We start from the raw sequence: 14,009 nt of genomic DNA, 5'->3' as shown, positions 1-14,009 counted from the left end.
ATGTCGTGTTGTGATATTTTGGTCGCGATATTTTACAGTTATGATTTGTTGGCGTTCCTTCCAACATTGGGGAACAACAAACAAAAATTTTCCCTTTTCTCATCCAACATAAGAACTAGCGATGTATGTATGGATGGATAGGCGTTACGAGCGTCCCCTTTGGAACGGCGCGGTGGGTTGCGCCACCAAGCTCTTGCTATTATACTGCCTGATGTCCTACCTAGGTTAAACAATAAAAAAAAAACACTATGAACTTCGCCAACCAAATTTTCTGGTCACCTATTGTGAACTGTGCTTTTGTCCGTCTCAGTCTCCTTCTCCGCTCACAATCATCTTTTGCCACTTGACAGGCAGCACGCACAATACTCGCCCAACATTTCCTAACACACAGCGCACAAAAGCACCAGCGGAAGGGTTTGTCAAATAAAGCCGCTAAGGGGAGTTGCGACCGTGCAGAATCTCGCCGGTTACTGCTAGCATGAGCTGAGTGAAGCGCATGGGCAGCACACCAAGCTATCTAAGAGAAATACGAACAGTTACGCATGGGCGAAGGCCGTCGCGGCATCAAGAGGTTCTGATGAGAGGTTTTTGATAAGCATAACTGGGGATGTTTTCACACACGGTCACTTTTGACAATACTACCACTTTCACATGGCTAGTAAATGATGCATTGAATTTCGAGTGGTTTCGTTCAACCCCTCATTCAGCTGAACTGGTTTTGCTCTTCCAACCAATCAGCCCGCATTGAAAGCGATATTCGTAAAAGTGACTCTGGGAGAATACGCCCCCAGGAGGGAATTGTGGTACTGCAACTCCAGCTATTACGTTGTAATGATAAGAGTAAAGAAGAAGGGGAAGAGAAGGGAGAAGAAAAGAGAAAGAATTTTCAATGGGACTGCAGGCAAAGAGTTTTATTTGTTCATGAGCGAAACTTGCATGCCGTGCTGAAATTCTCTTCACAGTAGACTGCGTCATGAAGTTGGGCTTACATGTCTTGTTTCTGAAAAGAAGAAATGAAGAGAAAAGAATAAATTTAGTCGCTTTCGCAGAATAATGATGCGTATATCAAACTATACTCTCCCTCACAAGTCATTTGCAGCAGTGTGGAAGCTACAGAACTCTATACACAATAGGAAGGTGAATGCTCCTCGAAATTTACTCATCCGCGCCGCGTCCACTGCACAACCCGACAGTACGTGCAATGTTCATTTGCAAAGGTCATAACATGTCCCTTATCACCATAAGCTATCATGTACGAAGGGAAATTAAAGTTCTCTAATCCCGCCAATAGAAGGAAGTTACGCCCAGAACATTGACGTGCTGCACAATATTATTATTACTTCTGTAAGCCTTGTACATTCGGCAGTGCTGCTAATCACTAGTGGGATGGAGTTTACATTTTATCTAAGCGCCTCCTCAAGAACCAATCCTACTTACAGAACAGTCGCCGCGTAAGTGCTGTACATAATATGAACCCCGCTCAAAACACTCTTTATTGAAATGCTTTCGATCATAGGACTTTGGTTATTTAAACAAATAATGATGTGTGACACGTTTTGTAATGAGAAGGCACAAATTTCAGAGCTGCATTGGTGATCTTTCCGTCCCTATTGTCGTATTCTCCTCCTTGTCATTCTATTTTCAGAGTGTTTAAGATTACTCATCTTGATATTTATTTTGCCTTTTCTTCTATTTATCTTCTATACCTATCTTCCTTTCCTTCATTCCTGAAGAGTAGGCAGGCATTGTGCCATTACCGGTGACAGTTCCGTGCCTGCTCCTCGTTTTCTTTTTGAAACCTAATTCACAGTTCTTTCCACACGATAATAATAAGGCTGCGATAAACTGTACTTTACAAATAATATCATCAGTGTACTGAAGGCACTCTCCTGCGAGAAGTATTGTCCATAAAATTCGCAACTGGTCGGAACAGATGCATCTTTTTAAATTTAATATTACTCTACCTGTAGGAAGCCTTTACAAGAGTAGTGAACTTACACTTCTTCCTGCGGAGAAGAGCGCTGTAGTGGAGGGGAGTGCCGAGACCATAGCCGTAGTTGAGGCCATAGCCAAGGAGGCCGTGGCCATATCCGTAGTGACCGGCACCGTAGCCGAGGCTGCTTACTCCGTAGCCGTAGGCTGGGACGGCGTGGTGGGCGAAAGTTGCAAAAGCCGGGGCATGATGAACAGTGGCAACAGCCGGAGCGTGGTGCACGGCCACGGCGGGAGCCGCATGGACGGCCGCGAGCGCTGGGGCAGCGTGCACGGTGGCGACCGCCGGCGCGGCAGCCACAACGTGAGCAGAGCGGTAAACACTGGAGACAGCTGGAGCAGCGTACGCCACGGCTGGAGCGGCATGGGCAACGGTCGCAACAGCTGGAGCGGCGGCCACGACAGGAGCAGAGCGGTAAACGCTGGTTACAGCCGGAGCCGCGTAGGCCACTGCTGGAGCAGAGCGGTAGACGCTGGCATAGGTTGGACCGGCGTAGGAAATGGCAGGAGCGGCGTGGGCCACGACTGGAGCCGAGCGGTAAACGCTGGTTACAGCCGGGGCGGCATACGACACAGCTGGAGCGGCATACGACACAGCTGGAGCGGCATACGACACAGCTGGAGCGGCGTACGTCACAGCTGGAGCAGCATGAGCAACGGTGGCAACAGCTGGTGCGGCAGCCACGACTGGCGCAGACCGGTAAACGCTGGTCACCGCTGGAGCGGCGTATGCCACGGCTGGTGCGGCGTGGGCAACGGTAGCCACAGCAGGGGCATGGTGAACGGTAGCCACGGCAGGGGCATGGTGAACGGCAGCAACAGCTGGAGCGGCATGATAGGCGGCGTATGTGCGCGCCACCGCAGGGGCATAGCCGAGCCCGTAGCCGGTCAAGCCGGAGTAGCCAATTCCATGAGCCAGACCATAGTGGCTAAGGCCAAGGCCGTAGCCAAGGCTTCCAGCGGCGGAGGCGTAGGAGGCCAAGGCAAGGAAGACGAAGGCCCGAATCTGCAGTTGGGTAATTGCAGTTGAGAAACAGCAATTTCAGCAAAAAATTTACAGGGCGATTGCTGAGAGGTTTGCGTTGAGAAAGTTTCGGTATGAATATTATTGAAGGAACCTGCTGAAATGATTAACGTACAATCACAATTTATTGTAATAAACTATACTTGCCTACTTCCGCAGGGAAGTATTATTCATATATCTAACGTGAGACAGCCAGTATATTAAATAGTCAAAGTAGTCCTTGAGCTTTTCTAGTATACGTAGCCATGGGAAAGTGATCTACGCGTACACAAACGCTGCCAAGGGAATCACCTGTAGTCTTGCTGATGATTAGTCCCCTTGTGGAAATGTCGACTCCATCGAAATGCCTTATTAAACCACTTGATAACTTTAGAGCCAGTTTCAGAGCTCCATGCTTAGTTCAAACACACGCTCCTGAACCCTTTAAAGGCGTGCGCTTGTGCGTGAGTGCATGTCGCATGCGAATAAACAGAAGCGACGCGTTTCCCGAATTAGAGAAATGGAGCCCAGGACCTTGCCGATTAATACCCAACACCATGACAATATTCTTCTATGTTTCCAGCAATTTGTAATAGCAAACAGAAAACCACTATTTCTGCAAATGCCGGACGCGTAGACCAACGTCCGTTTCCTACTGCGATACTCATTCTTGTCGTTACATGGCAATACAAATAAGACATCCTGAGACTGCTCCTGCAGAATGGGTACGACGTTGTTGGAATATTCCTTGCACCCTGTATCTAAGCGCCGAGGATTATTCTCGTGCTAGTCATTGCTGAACAAGTGGCTTGGAAAGTGCAAAGCTTCGGTATTTACCATGGTTGGCTCTTGAGTGCGGGTGCGATGAAGACGAAAAGCTTCTAGACTGCCGCTACCGTTCCAATGCCGTGTTTTTATACTCTGCAAGATGGGCCGGAGGAAAGGGGAAACGATCGGAAGACATTGGCTTCGGGTGTGGAAGCTCTCTGTGATTCCACCGATGCGTTCGCCAGCACCTCAATAGGCGCGGTGGTGGCTTGATGGGTTCAAAACAGCGCCCCGGGAAAAGAAGCAAACAAGGTCGCACGCAACGAGCAAAGTCAAACAGCATCCACGCGCACGGAAGAAGAGCGTATCGATATGACGGAGGCTGGCAAAGATCTTTTTTTGCCGTGAAGACGGCGAAACGGGACTGGAGAGATGCTGATTCTGGCTAGCACACTGAAGGTCGACGAGCGTGGCCTTTCTCCTGCTTTCCGCTATGGGTTACGTGGCTTTCAATTCTTGTTTGTTTTGCTTGCAATGCTGGGAGAACGGTGAGGTGCAAGGCGCGACTGTTCCGAAGATCGTGTTTTAAGTATTCCAGCGCGTGTTGTGTACCGCAAGTCGCACGTCGAGCAGCGCGCGCACAGCGGGCAATCTGCACTAAATTGCGCCGTCAAGGATTCTAGATAAAAACTGGGGCAGCAGCGGGCGTAGCAACGTTGGTGCATTTACTCAAAGTGGGGTGCCGACTGTGCGCGCTGAAACCTCCTCTGTTGTCAGACATAGGTAAACACAAGAGGAAATGCTATCTGTGTTAGAAAAGTGCATTTTCCTTCCGTGCAACCAACATATCACGCTTTTGTGTCTCGCTTCGATGTAGAGCGCAATCTCACAAGAACGACTACGCTGCGGTATTAGTAGACCAGCCCCGTTTTTATTTCGTACATAAATTGCGGACTAGCCATTCTCTATATATGAAACCAATCAATTTGTACTTATTACTACAAAATATGTCGAAGGAAATTTTTGTTTGAAGTCATCGTCCCCTCTTTGAAAACGGATGCGAAAGGCTGTGAAATGTAACGTTAAATTCTTTGACCGGCGAAAAACCCCACTCGAGAACGGCTCTTTCATAGTTTTTAATTAGCAATATATTTAACCCTTCTGAATTAAAATTATTTCCTTGATCTGATTACGCTAGAAAAGCACTTCTTTGCGAGGATTGGGATTAGTAACAAAGTAAACATTTCAATATAGCGATATCTTCAGCCTCGGGAACAGTAGCGGAAGCAGGATGTCTACTGCTAGATGCCGTCGCTTTCCGAGGAACAATGTGTACCCTTCTTCGGCATGTGCTCCAAGGGAAGAAGCACTTCATGTACCGCGTCCATATAACCCACAGTAAGTCTGGCTTTGGCCATGCTGTGCAAATCCTGCACCTTCCTCCGATTACTCAGCCACAAAAATTACTGCCTCCGACCTTTCTCACCTAGACACTTCCGCCTCTAGATATAAACCAGTTTGTATTCGGTGTAAATGGGAAAAAGAGTCGCATGCCACAGGCGACGCTCCTGCAGAGCACTCTCCTGCACCTATCCGAGAATTATACTCGGCCTACCCACACCTACAATGATGCCTCAACCGCTAGGGAGACTTCCTCCTGTGGCCTGTATGAGCCCTCAACAAGACAAATTCTTTCTTATCGGCTGCAGCCGAGGTCATGCTCAACGACACCACAGCTTAACGGCTTCAAAGAAGCTGTCCTCAATATACTGCGCCAGGCGCCTGACTCCAAATTTTTCGTGACTCCAAGGGAGCACTACAAACATTTAAGAAATTATTGGGTTTTACGTGCTAAAATCACTTTCTGATTATGAAGCATCCCTTAAGGACTCTGGAGGACTCTGGAAATTTCGACAACCTGGGTTTCTTTAAAATGCTCCTAAATCTAAGTGCACGGGTGTTTTCGCATTTCGCGCCCATCGAAATGCGGCGGCCGTGGCCGGGATTTGATCCCACGACCTCATGCTCAGCAGTGCGACATCATAGCCACTGAGTAACCACGGCGGTTCAAGAAAAACATTGTGCCATCTGTTAATAAAGCAATCATTAGCTGTTTCTTTCGACATTGCGTACTTACATCACTTGGTCATTGCATCAGGCCACTGTATCACATTTCAGGGGACACCGACTCATTGCGGTATTCAGTCCAACGAAAAAGCAGATGAAGCGGCACGGAAAGGTCTTGAACACCAAAACTATAAGCGGATTTATTTGACTAGACAGGATGCTTCCCAACTAGCTAATACTTTTGCTTCCGAAGAAAAGGATCGTCTCTGGAGCTTGCCGGCCCAATATTTCCCTTTCCTTTACTCAGTCGACCCGAAGATCCAGACTTCCATCTAGCATTCCTCGCCATTTGGAAACTCTATATCATCGTCTTCGCCTCAACACCTTCTGTGTGAACGGCTTACTGTACCGCTTCGGTCAAGTGACAAGTCCGCACTACAACAACTGTGGCTCAATTGAAACCATGGAGCATATCCTGTTTCAGTGTCGAGCATATGACGACGAGCGTGCGTTTTATGAATATTGCATGCATTCACGGAGCCTTTTGTCATTTGACTGTGTCTTAGTCCCTTTAGCCTACCTCATGCAACAGAGGCGTGGGCTGAACTTTCGACCTACATACCTAGAAAAAATTTGTCAACGCTACCAACTTTAGTTCTACTCTGTCACCCTCATGCACCTTTCACGCAGTGAATTCTGTCACCTCATTGTAAGAGGTTGCGTACCATCAACCATTGCACGCCGTTGTCCATGAGTCAGAAAACTCAGGGGCCAATTTCTTCTTTACTTATTTCTTCCTTTTTTGTTTCTCTCCTTCACTTTTTCTCTCCCCAATTCCGTGCCCCACGCAGAGTAGCATGTCAGCGATGTGTATACACCAGCTAAAATCTCTGCTTTTCATTAAAGGAATCTCTATTTCTCTCTCTCTACTGATATCTTGGTTACTTACAGAAGTGAACGCGCAGAGGATGAGAAGGGGAAACAATAAGCCAAATCTGGCTACCGTGGCAATAACACACGTAACGATGGTCCTGTATTGGGAAACGCCATGTCGATGCACCATGTACGTTTTGGCGCCCAGAAAGCTATTACATTTCAAGCTGTCAGCAAGCGTTAGCACTTTAGTACGTTTACGTGTGATGATTTCGTGGCCACTGCCTCCTTGATCAAGCTATCGCTACGTGAACGTCAATGCTACAAAGTTGTTGCGTATATAGGCCTAATATGTTACGGTGAACCAGTGCACCCGTGAAGTTGGAATGTGTTAGTGATGTGCTCTTTGTCAGTGGAATTGCGCATTTGTTCATTCATTTATTTAGTTGGTTAGTTCATTATTTATCACGCCCTCAGAACTTTTAATACCTTTACAGAAGGAGGAAGGGTTACGGAAAATATAAAGTACAAGAGAAAAAAGAAAATAAATTACGGGTACAAGTCGACATGTAACATTTGGCTCACGTACGTTAAGTCAAACTTGACAAAAAATTTGCAAATGGCACGAAGTTGGGCAGAATTAGGGTAATAGTTTTTACAGGCGCTTAGAAATGTTCGGATTACTTTTTGCACTCTGCCTAGTTGCATAATTAGTCCTAATAAACAATCAACTTCTCACAAGTCATAACTAAACGAACAGTGTCAACGAGAAAATTGCAGAGCAACATGAAAAGCTTCCAACCCAGATTCCTGCTGCTTAGTAAGTGCTACGTAAATCTTTTTTTTTCCAAGTGCAAAAGAAGCCCGCCAATGCACGACAAATCGGCGCACGACTGGCATCTCGCGGCACTTGGTGCGCCTTCGCGGGCTTCTCTCCTGCGTGGAAAATGCGTCCGTGTAGCACGCATGACCAATACAAATCTTCATCAGAAATTTTTCATGTCGCTTTACAGTTTTCTCATTGTAACTTTTCATCTGATTGTAAAATTTCAGTAGTTAATTGCTTAATTATGACTAATCGTGTAATTAAACGGATTAAGAAAAAGCATATTCAGAGTAACTACAAGTGACGGCCAGCAACACTAAGCTGGTTATGTATGCTATGTGGCTTTGCAAGTTACGTGCGACAAGTGGTATAGTACCTTGGTCGCAATATATGCAGTAGAAAAAGAAGTAACTGTTGGTCAAATATGACATATACCCACGCATGAATCTGCCTCCCAGTAAGTAAGGTTAGGTAAGGCATCACGAAAATAGGAATTATCAGTGATGAAAGCACTAATGAAGGAAGGTGTCTCCATCCTAGTGACAATCGAGGACGGAATGGCAGGGAAAATGTATCTGGGCTGCAAGAAAGGACGGGAACCTTCTTAGAGTGAGCGATACGACGGGAAACGTAGTGTAGTGTACAATTCATTACGGCATGGAATGCTACGTGGTCAAAAGTTTATAAAATAAGATCTTACGGTAAGATTTCCATTAGGCTGGGAGGAATGGAAGGGTGAGTGAGTGAGTGAGTGAGAAAACTTTATTTCGAATCAGAATGATTCGCGTCCGGTGAGTTAGTGCGCTGGGGCTTCTGCCGAGGTTACGCCGAGGTTCTTGCCTCTCGGCGGCTTCCTCGGCCCGCTGGACTGCCCAGAGTTGGTCTTCCAGGTTCAAGTTGAGCAGCGCGGCTTGCCATCGCGCGTGGAGGCTGTCGATGGAGGCTTCGCTCGCATTGTCCTGTATTAGTTTCTGGCATTCCCGTAGCGTGAGTTCTAGCGTCTCTCTGGTGCCACACACTTTGCATCTGTCGTGTATATGTCTGGATAAATAGCGTGCATTAGTATCGGGCTCTTGTAGGATTTGGTTTGTAGTTGCCCCCACTGGACAGCTTGCGATCTAGTGAGTTCTGGATGGGGTTGTGGATAAGTGCATCTTTGCATCTTGTAATGGTTGGTGATGTCGTTGAATTTGGTCATTCTGTCTTCCCATTCCCATACTTCAGAGGGCACTGTCGAGGGGTCTACGTTCATAACAGCTCGGAAAGTCAGTCCTCGAGCTCCGTTGTGTGCCGCCGTGTTAGGGTTGTCCTCTCCCGTTGAGTCGGTGGTGTGGGCTGCATGGTATCCATAGGATTTGGACGCATCTGTCTTCCCTTCTTGGTTTGCCTTTTCTGAGTATGTTTAGAGCCTCAGCTGAAATTCGGCCGTTCGCGGAGTTGAATGCTGCCGTCTGGGAATCGCTGATTATATAGTATGCGTTGGTTTGTGCTATAGCTAACGCTATAGCCGCTTCCTCCGCCGTTTCGATGCGTGTCTTGTTTATAGTCAAGCTTGTGCAGCATTGTCTGTTGTGGTTAAGTACTGCTGCGACAAAGCTGCGTTTGCGTTTGTAACATACAGCACCTACAAAAACCGCGTCCTTGTTCTTTCCGTAGTTCTTCGCCATGTTCTTTGCCCAGCTTTTTCTCCTGTCCTCGTGGTATGCAGGATGCATATTCTGGGGTAAGGCAGTACCGTGAGTTAGGCCCTTATTTTTTGCGTATGTCCCGTTTGTCTCCGTGTTGTGTGTGTTAGCGTATCCCTGAATTATCCAGGATGTGTCTGTGTGCCGTCGTCTTGGTGAGGCGTTCGTATTGCGCTATACGTTGCGCTTCTATTAGCTCCTCTAGCGTGTTGTGCAGTCCCAGCTCTAGGAGTTTCGTCGTGCTCGTGCTTAGCATGAGTCCAATCACTTGTCTATATATCTTCCTAATCAGGCTGTCTAGCTTTTTCTTTTCTGCGGCGCCCCATCTGTGGTATGCTGCCACATACGTGATATGACTTATGACGAACGCCTGGATGATTCTCGTGACGCTTGCTTCTTTCATTCCCTCGCGCCTGTTGGTGATTTTATTGATCAATCTCATCGTCTGAGAAACTGTGGCTTTGACTTGGCGAATAGTTTCTCCATTGGTGCCCTTGGCTTCTATGATCATTCCCAACACCCTTATCCTCTCGACTTTGGGTATGGGTTGTCCATCTTGGGTCATGAGTTGTACGTCTTTGTAGGTTTGTGTGTTGTAGTTCTTGGCAGGTCGCCCCTTTAGCTTTCGTCTGTACAGCAACAGTTAAGATTTTCCGGCCGAGCATGTTAGACCAGTGCCTTCTGGTTATTTCTCGATTGTTTCAACAGCCTCTTGTAGTCTCTGTTGAATCGATCCATCACTGCCATCGTTTATCCATAGGGTGGTGTCGTCTGCATAGCTTGTGTGATCAAGTCCTTCGCTTCTTTCTAATTTGCTAGGATGACCAGTCAGAGCCAGGTTAAAGAGACTAGGCGATATAACCGATCCCTGCGGTGTGCCTTCATTGCCAATAGGTACTTTCTCGGAGTTAGATCTGCTACCGTGATAGTTGTACGTCCGCTCGCCCAAGTCAAGGTTGCTGATTTGGTGCAGTATGGTTTGGTGTGCCACATTGTCGAATACCTTCTTCAGATCTAGCCCGAGGATGGCTCGAGTCGGTGTCCTAAGTTCGTCTATTACTTGCTGCTTCAGTTGCAGCATGGCGTCTTGTGTAGACAGGTTTTTTCGGAACCCTATCATCGTGTTTGGCAGTAAGTCAGTGTCTTCTTTGTAGTTGGTGAGCCTCGCGAGGAAGGCATGCTGCATTAGTTCGCCCATGCATGAAGTTAAAGATATGGGTCTTAGATTCCCGAGTTGTAGTTGTTTGTCAGGCTTCGGTATAGGATGACTTGTGCCGGCTTCCACTGCTGCGGTATCTTTCCTTGTTTTCAGCACTCGTTGATATATTCTGTTAGTTTGCCATTGGACGCGTCTTCCAGGTTTCTGAGTGTCTTGTTTGTAAGGGCGTCGGGGCCCGGTGCCCATTTGGTGTTGAGTTTGTGCAGGACTGTTATTTCTGCTTCGGTAACTCTTCGTCGAGGTCGGAGTTTTGTTCCCCCTCGTATTCGGCATGAATACATGGCGATGCCTGTCCAATTAGGTGTTGAGTTTGTGCAGGACTGTTGTTATTTCTGCTTCGCTAAACTCTTCGTCGAGGTCGGAGTTTTGTTCCCCCTCGTATTCGGCATGAATACATGGCGATGCCTGTCCGATTAGGTGTTGAGTCTGTGCAGGACTGTTGTTATTTCTGCTTCGCTAAACTCTTCGTCGAGGTCGGAGTTTTGTTCCCCCTCGTATTCGGCATGAATACATGGCGATGCCTGTCCGATTAGGTGTTGAGTTTGTGCAGGACTGTTGTTATTTCTGCTTCGCTAAACTCTTCGTCGAGGTCGGAGTTTTGTTCCCCCTCGTATTCGGGATGAATACAAGGCGATGCCTGTGATATGTATTTGAGTTACACCTCTTTCAAAAATTCTTGCTCTGTTCCTCTATACGCGTGTATGGTCTTGTGCACGTTTTGTCTGTGCACCGTTTCTGTTTCCTCTGGGTTAAGGAGATATTTGAGTAACCTCCACATCGTGCTCGTGCTAAGTTGCTGATCCATCTCCGTGCATAGTTCCTCCCAATGTCTTCTTTGGAGCTGTTCTGCATATTGTTCAATCAATTTGTTTACTACGGCTATCTTCTTCCTTAATCTCTTGTTATGTTTCTGCGTTTTCCATCGTTTCTGCAGCCCTTATTTGGCCTCCCAAATATGCGAGAGCCTGCTGTCTATCGCTTCTAGCTGAGCCTTTTGTGGGATCACCTTCGTTGATTTGAAGACGCCTTCCTTTAGGTTGGCTGTCCACTGATCAATCTCTGTAATGGTTTCTATGTTCCTCTCTTCCCTTATTTTCCTGAATTTTCTTGGAATGGAAGAGAAGGAATTGTTTTCATAGCTGATACGCTGGCAGTTTTCTTATAATTTGAGGAAAAATCAAGCAGGTTTATTGCTAACTACTTTTAATGTGTCGTAACAGTTGAAGATATTGGAGTCCCCGATCGATGCAGCAGTTTCTGATTTCTGGCGTGACAGTGTCTAATAGAACACCAACTTACAAACTTGAGCAAATAAAAACGGTTTCCTTCAGTAACCCAGAACCCGGTAATCAGTATTCGCGTTAGTATCTTTATTGGAAGATTGAATTTATTGGAACTGACCGTGCAGTTATCTTATATCTCCAGGATTTCAATGAAAAGAAACTGATATTTGAAAACTGTACAAAACAAAAAAGAACGAGCATAAGCATTAGGAACTATTACTCACAAGCTACATTAAAAAAGGAAGATTTTGTGCGACAGCGCGCAAGCTGAGAAACTTGGGGGCAAAAATATACCTGATTCATAAAGATTGGTAAACATCTTTCTTTCTGGGATGAGGCAAAGAACATGCGTGTAAAAATAATGAATGAACCCTCCTCGCAGCAAAAAACCCGACGCTTTTCCCAAAAATGTGGCAAACACTTTAGTATTATTAACCTAAACGCCGCAGCATCCTAAGCGAAACAGAAAATCTTGAAATTACTTTATTAGAGCACAGCCCACACATCGCAGTTATAACGGAGACGTGGCTGCGTCCGAAATAGGTGACGTGGATGTGTTCCCACCCTGTTATCAAGTATTCCGCAAGGATATGAATTCTAGGGGAGGCGATGCTGCAGTCCTTATTAAACACCATATAGACGCTATTCTCCTGGAAGACGATAAAAGTCTCGAATGCCTATGCATAGAAATCACGTGTTGGGGTCACAAAGTCCTTTCGTACGCAATTTACAGACCTCCCAATGCACCACCTGAGTATCTAGTCAAGCTACAAGAAAGCATGTCCCAATTCCAATCGAACAAATTGTTACTTGTACTTGACCTAAACTTGCCTGACGTCATTTGGGAGCGTTTGCAAGCACTTTCACGGAACAGTAAACATTTAAACAGCATGCTTAACATAATGCTAACGCATGACTTAATTCAAGTCGTTCAGCAGCGAACACGTGTGCAAGGACCTTGCCAATCTGTGCTTGATCTGGTATTTTTGCCCAGAATGTTAACTGAATATACCATTGCAGTTGTAGAAGGTATATCTGATCACCTACTTGTCAGTATCAATATATCCATAGTCTCTTCCACCCCATATGAAAAACCTGTGAAGCGTTCCTTCAAGGACTACTCACGCGCAAATGATGCAGCCATAATAGAACATATGAAAACATGTCTCACCGACTTTAGCGACAGTGATGTGACAGCACTCTGTCGGCGTCTTAAAAACATCTGTAAATTCTGTATTGATACATTTGTGCCTGATAAATACAAACTACTCCGCAAACAAACACCGTGGATGACACGTGATATCATCCACATGACCCACAAGATAAAAAATGTTAAAGAAAGCACGATTACAACCTGATCGAGTTAAAGAAATGAAAGAAAACCGTGCGCGTGCAGTACGCACCTCGAAGGAACACTACTTCAATACAGTACTACCAAACATTTTTATTGAACAGCCCTAAAAGTTCAGGAATTACTTGACCGAAAAAAAAGAAACCAGTAGCACAAATCTGCATGGATGGATCAATCATTACCGATCACAGGCAAATTGCGAATCACATCAATTATTATTTCCATAATGTGTTTCCTAATTCTGGCCTTAATTAATCCAAGAACAAAACGTTTCACCCATCTGAAGGTAATTTTATTTCGTACCCTGGCTTAGTTTCCATGCTAGTTAACTTAAAAACTAAATCTTCTTGTGGTCCTGACAACCTTCCGAGCATTTTTTTTTTTTTTTGAAACGTTGTGCTGAAACTATTGCAAGGTTCCTTCTTATTATATTTCGTGCTTCGTTGCTTGCTGGAAAATTACCGGATGACTGGAGGGTAGCCAGAGTTGTACCCGTATTCAATAAGGTTGAATGTTAATTGTTAGAAAATTACCGTTCAATATCATTGACATCCTCATGTTGTAAACTAATTGAACGTATTGTTGCCAATCAGATTAACGAATTTCTAGATAAACATTTAATACTGTCTAATTTCAACATGGATTTAGAAAAGGCTATTTAACAGTTACACAGCTTGTCCCCGTAATTCATTCACTCGCCTCATGCCTTGACAAAAATAGTCAAATTGATGCTGTATTTCTTGATTTATCAAAGCTTTTGGTGCAGTTCCACATGACAAATTATAACAAAACTTAGACATCTTGAGCTACCTGAAATATTGATCGCATGGATAACAAACTATCTAACAAATCACCGCCAGTTGGTGGAAATTAATAAGCAACAGTCTGGCTGTCTTCCGGTCACCTCGGGAGTTCCTCAAGGAAGTTTCCTATGGCCATTGC

The 14,009-nt window shown here is 45.7% G+C and overlaps 1 protein-coding gene across 1 annotated transcript; it reads right to left on the bottom strand.

Annotated features, from left to right (window-relative positions):
• Window positions 1–896: 896 nt before the first annotated feature.
• On the bottom strand, window positions 897–10,295 carry LOC126541718 (uncharacterized). The gene is made up of 3 exons (XM_055075673.1): window positions 10,113–10,295; window positions 1,999–2,998; window positions 897–1,000 (listed from the first exon to the last, which is right to left on the bottom strand). Coding segments are annotated over exons 1-3 (1,185 nt in total). The 3' UTR covers window positions 897–998.
• Window positions 10,296–14,009: the final 3,714 nt, after the last annotated feature.

The sequence above is a fragment of the Dermacentor andersoni genome, chromosome 3, assembly GCF_023375885.2.
Source record: "Dermacentor andersoni chromosome 3, qqDerAnde1_hic_scaffold, whole genome shotgun sequence".
Lineage (NCBI taxonomy): Eukaryota > Metazoa > Arthropoda > Arachnida > Ixodida > Ixodidae > Dermacentor > Dermacentor andersoni.
The sequence above is the reverse complement of the archived record's forward strand: the minus strand, read 5'-3'. Positions and strand labels throughout refer to the sequence as shown.

Bases quoted from the DNA above. Each gene is read 5' to 3' on its own strand.
- LOC126541718 (XM_055075673.1), bottom strand. From the start codon at position 10,295: ATGCTGCAACTGAAGCAGCAAGTAATAGACGAACTTAGGACACCGACT. The intron at 2,999-10,112 runs GTACCTATTGGC...ACCCAACTGCAG, and splicing joins GCAGATCTAACTCCGAGAAA to ATTCGGGCCTTCGTCTTCCT.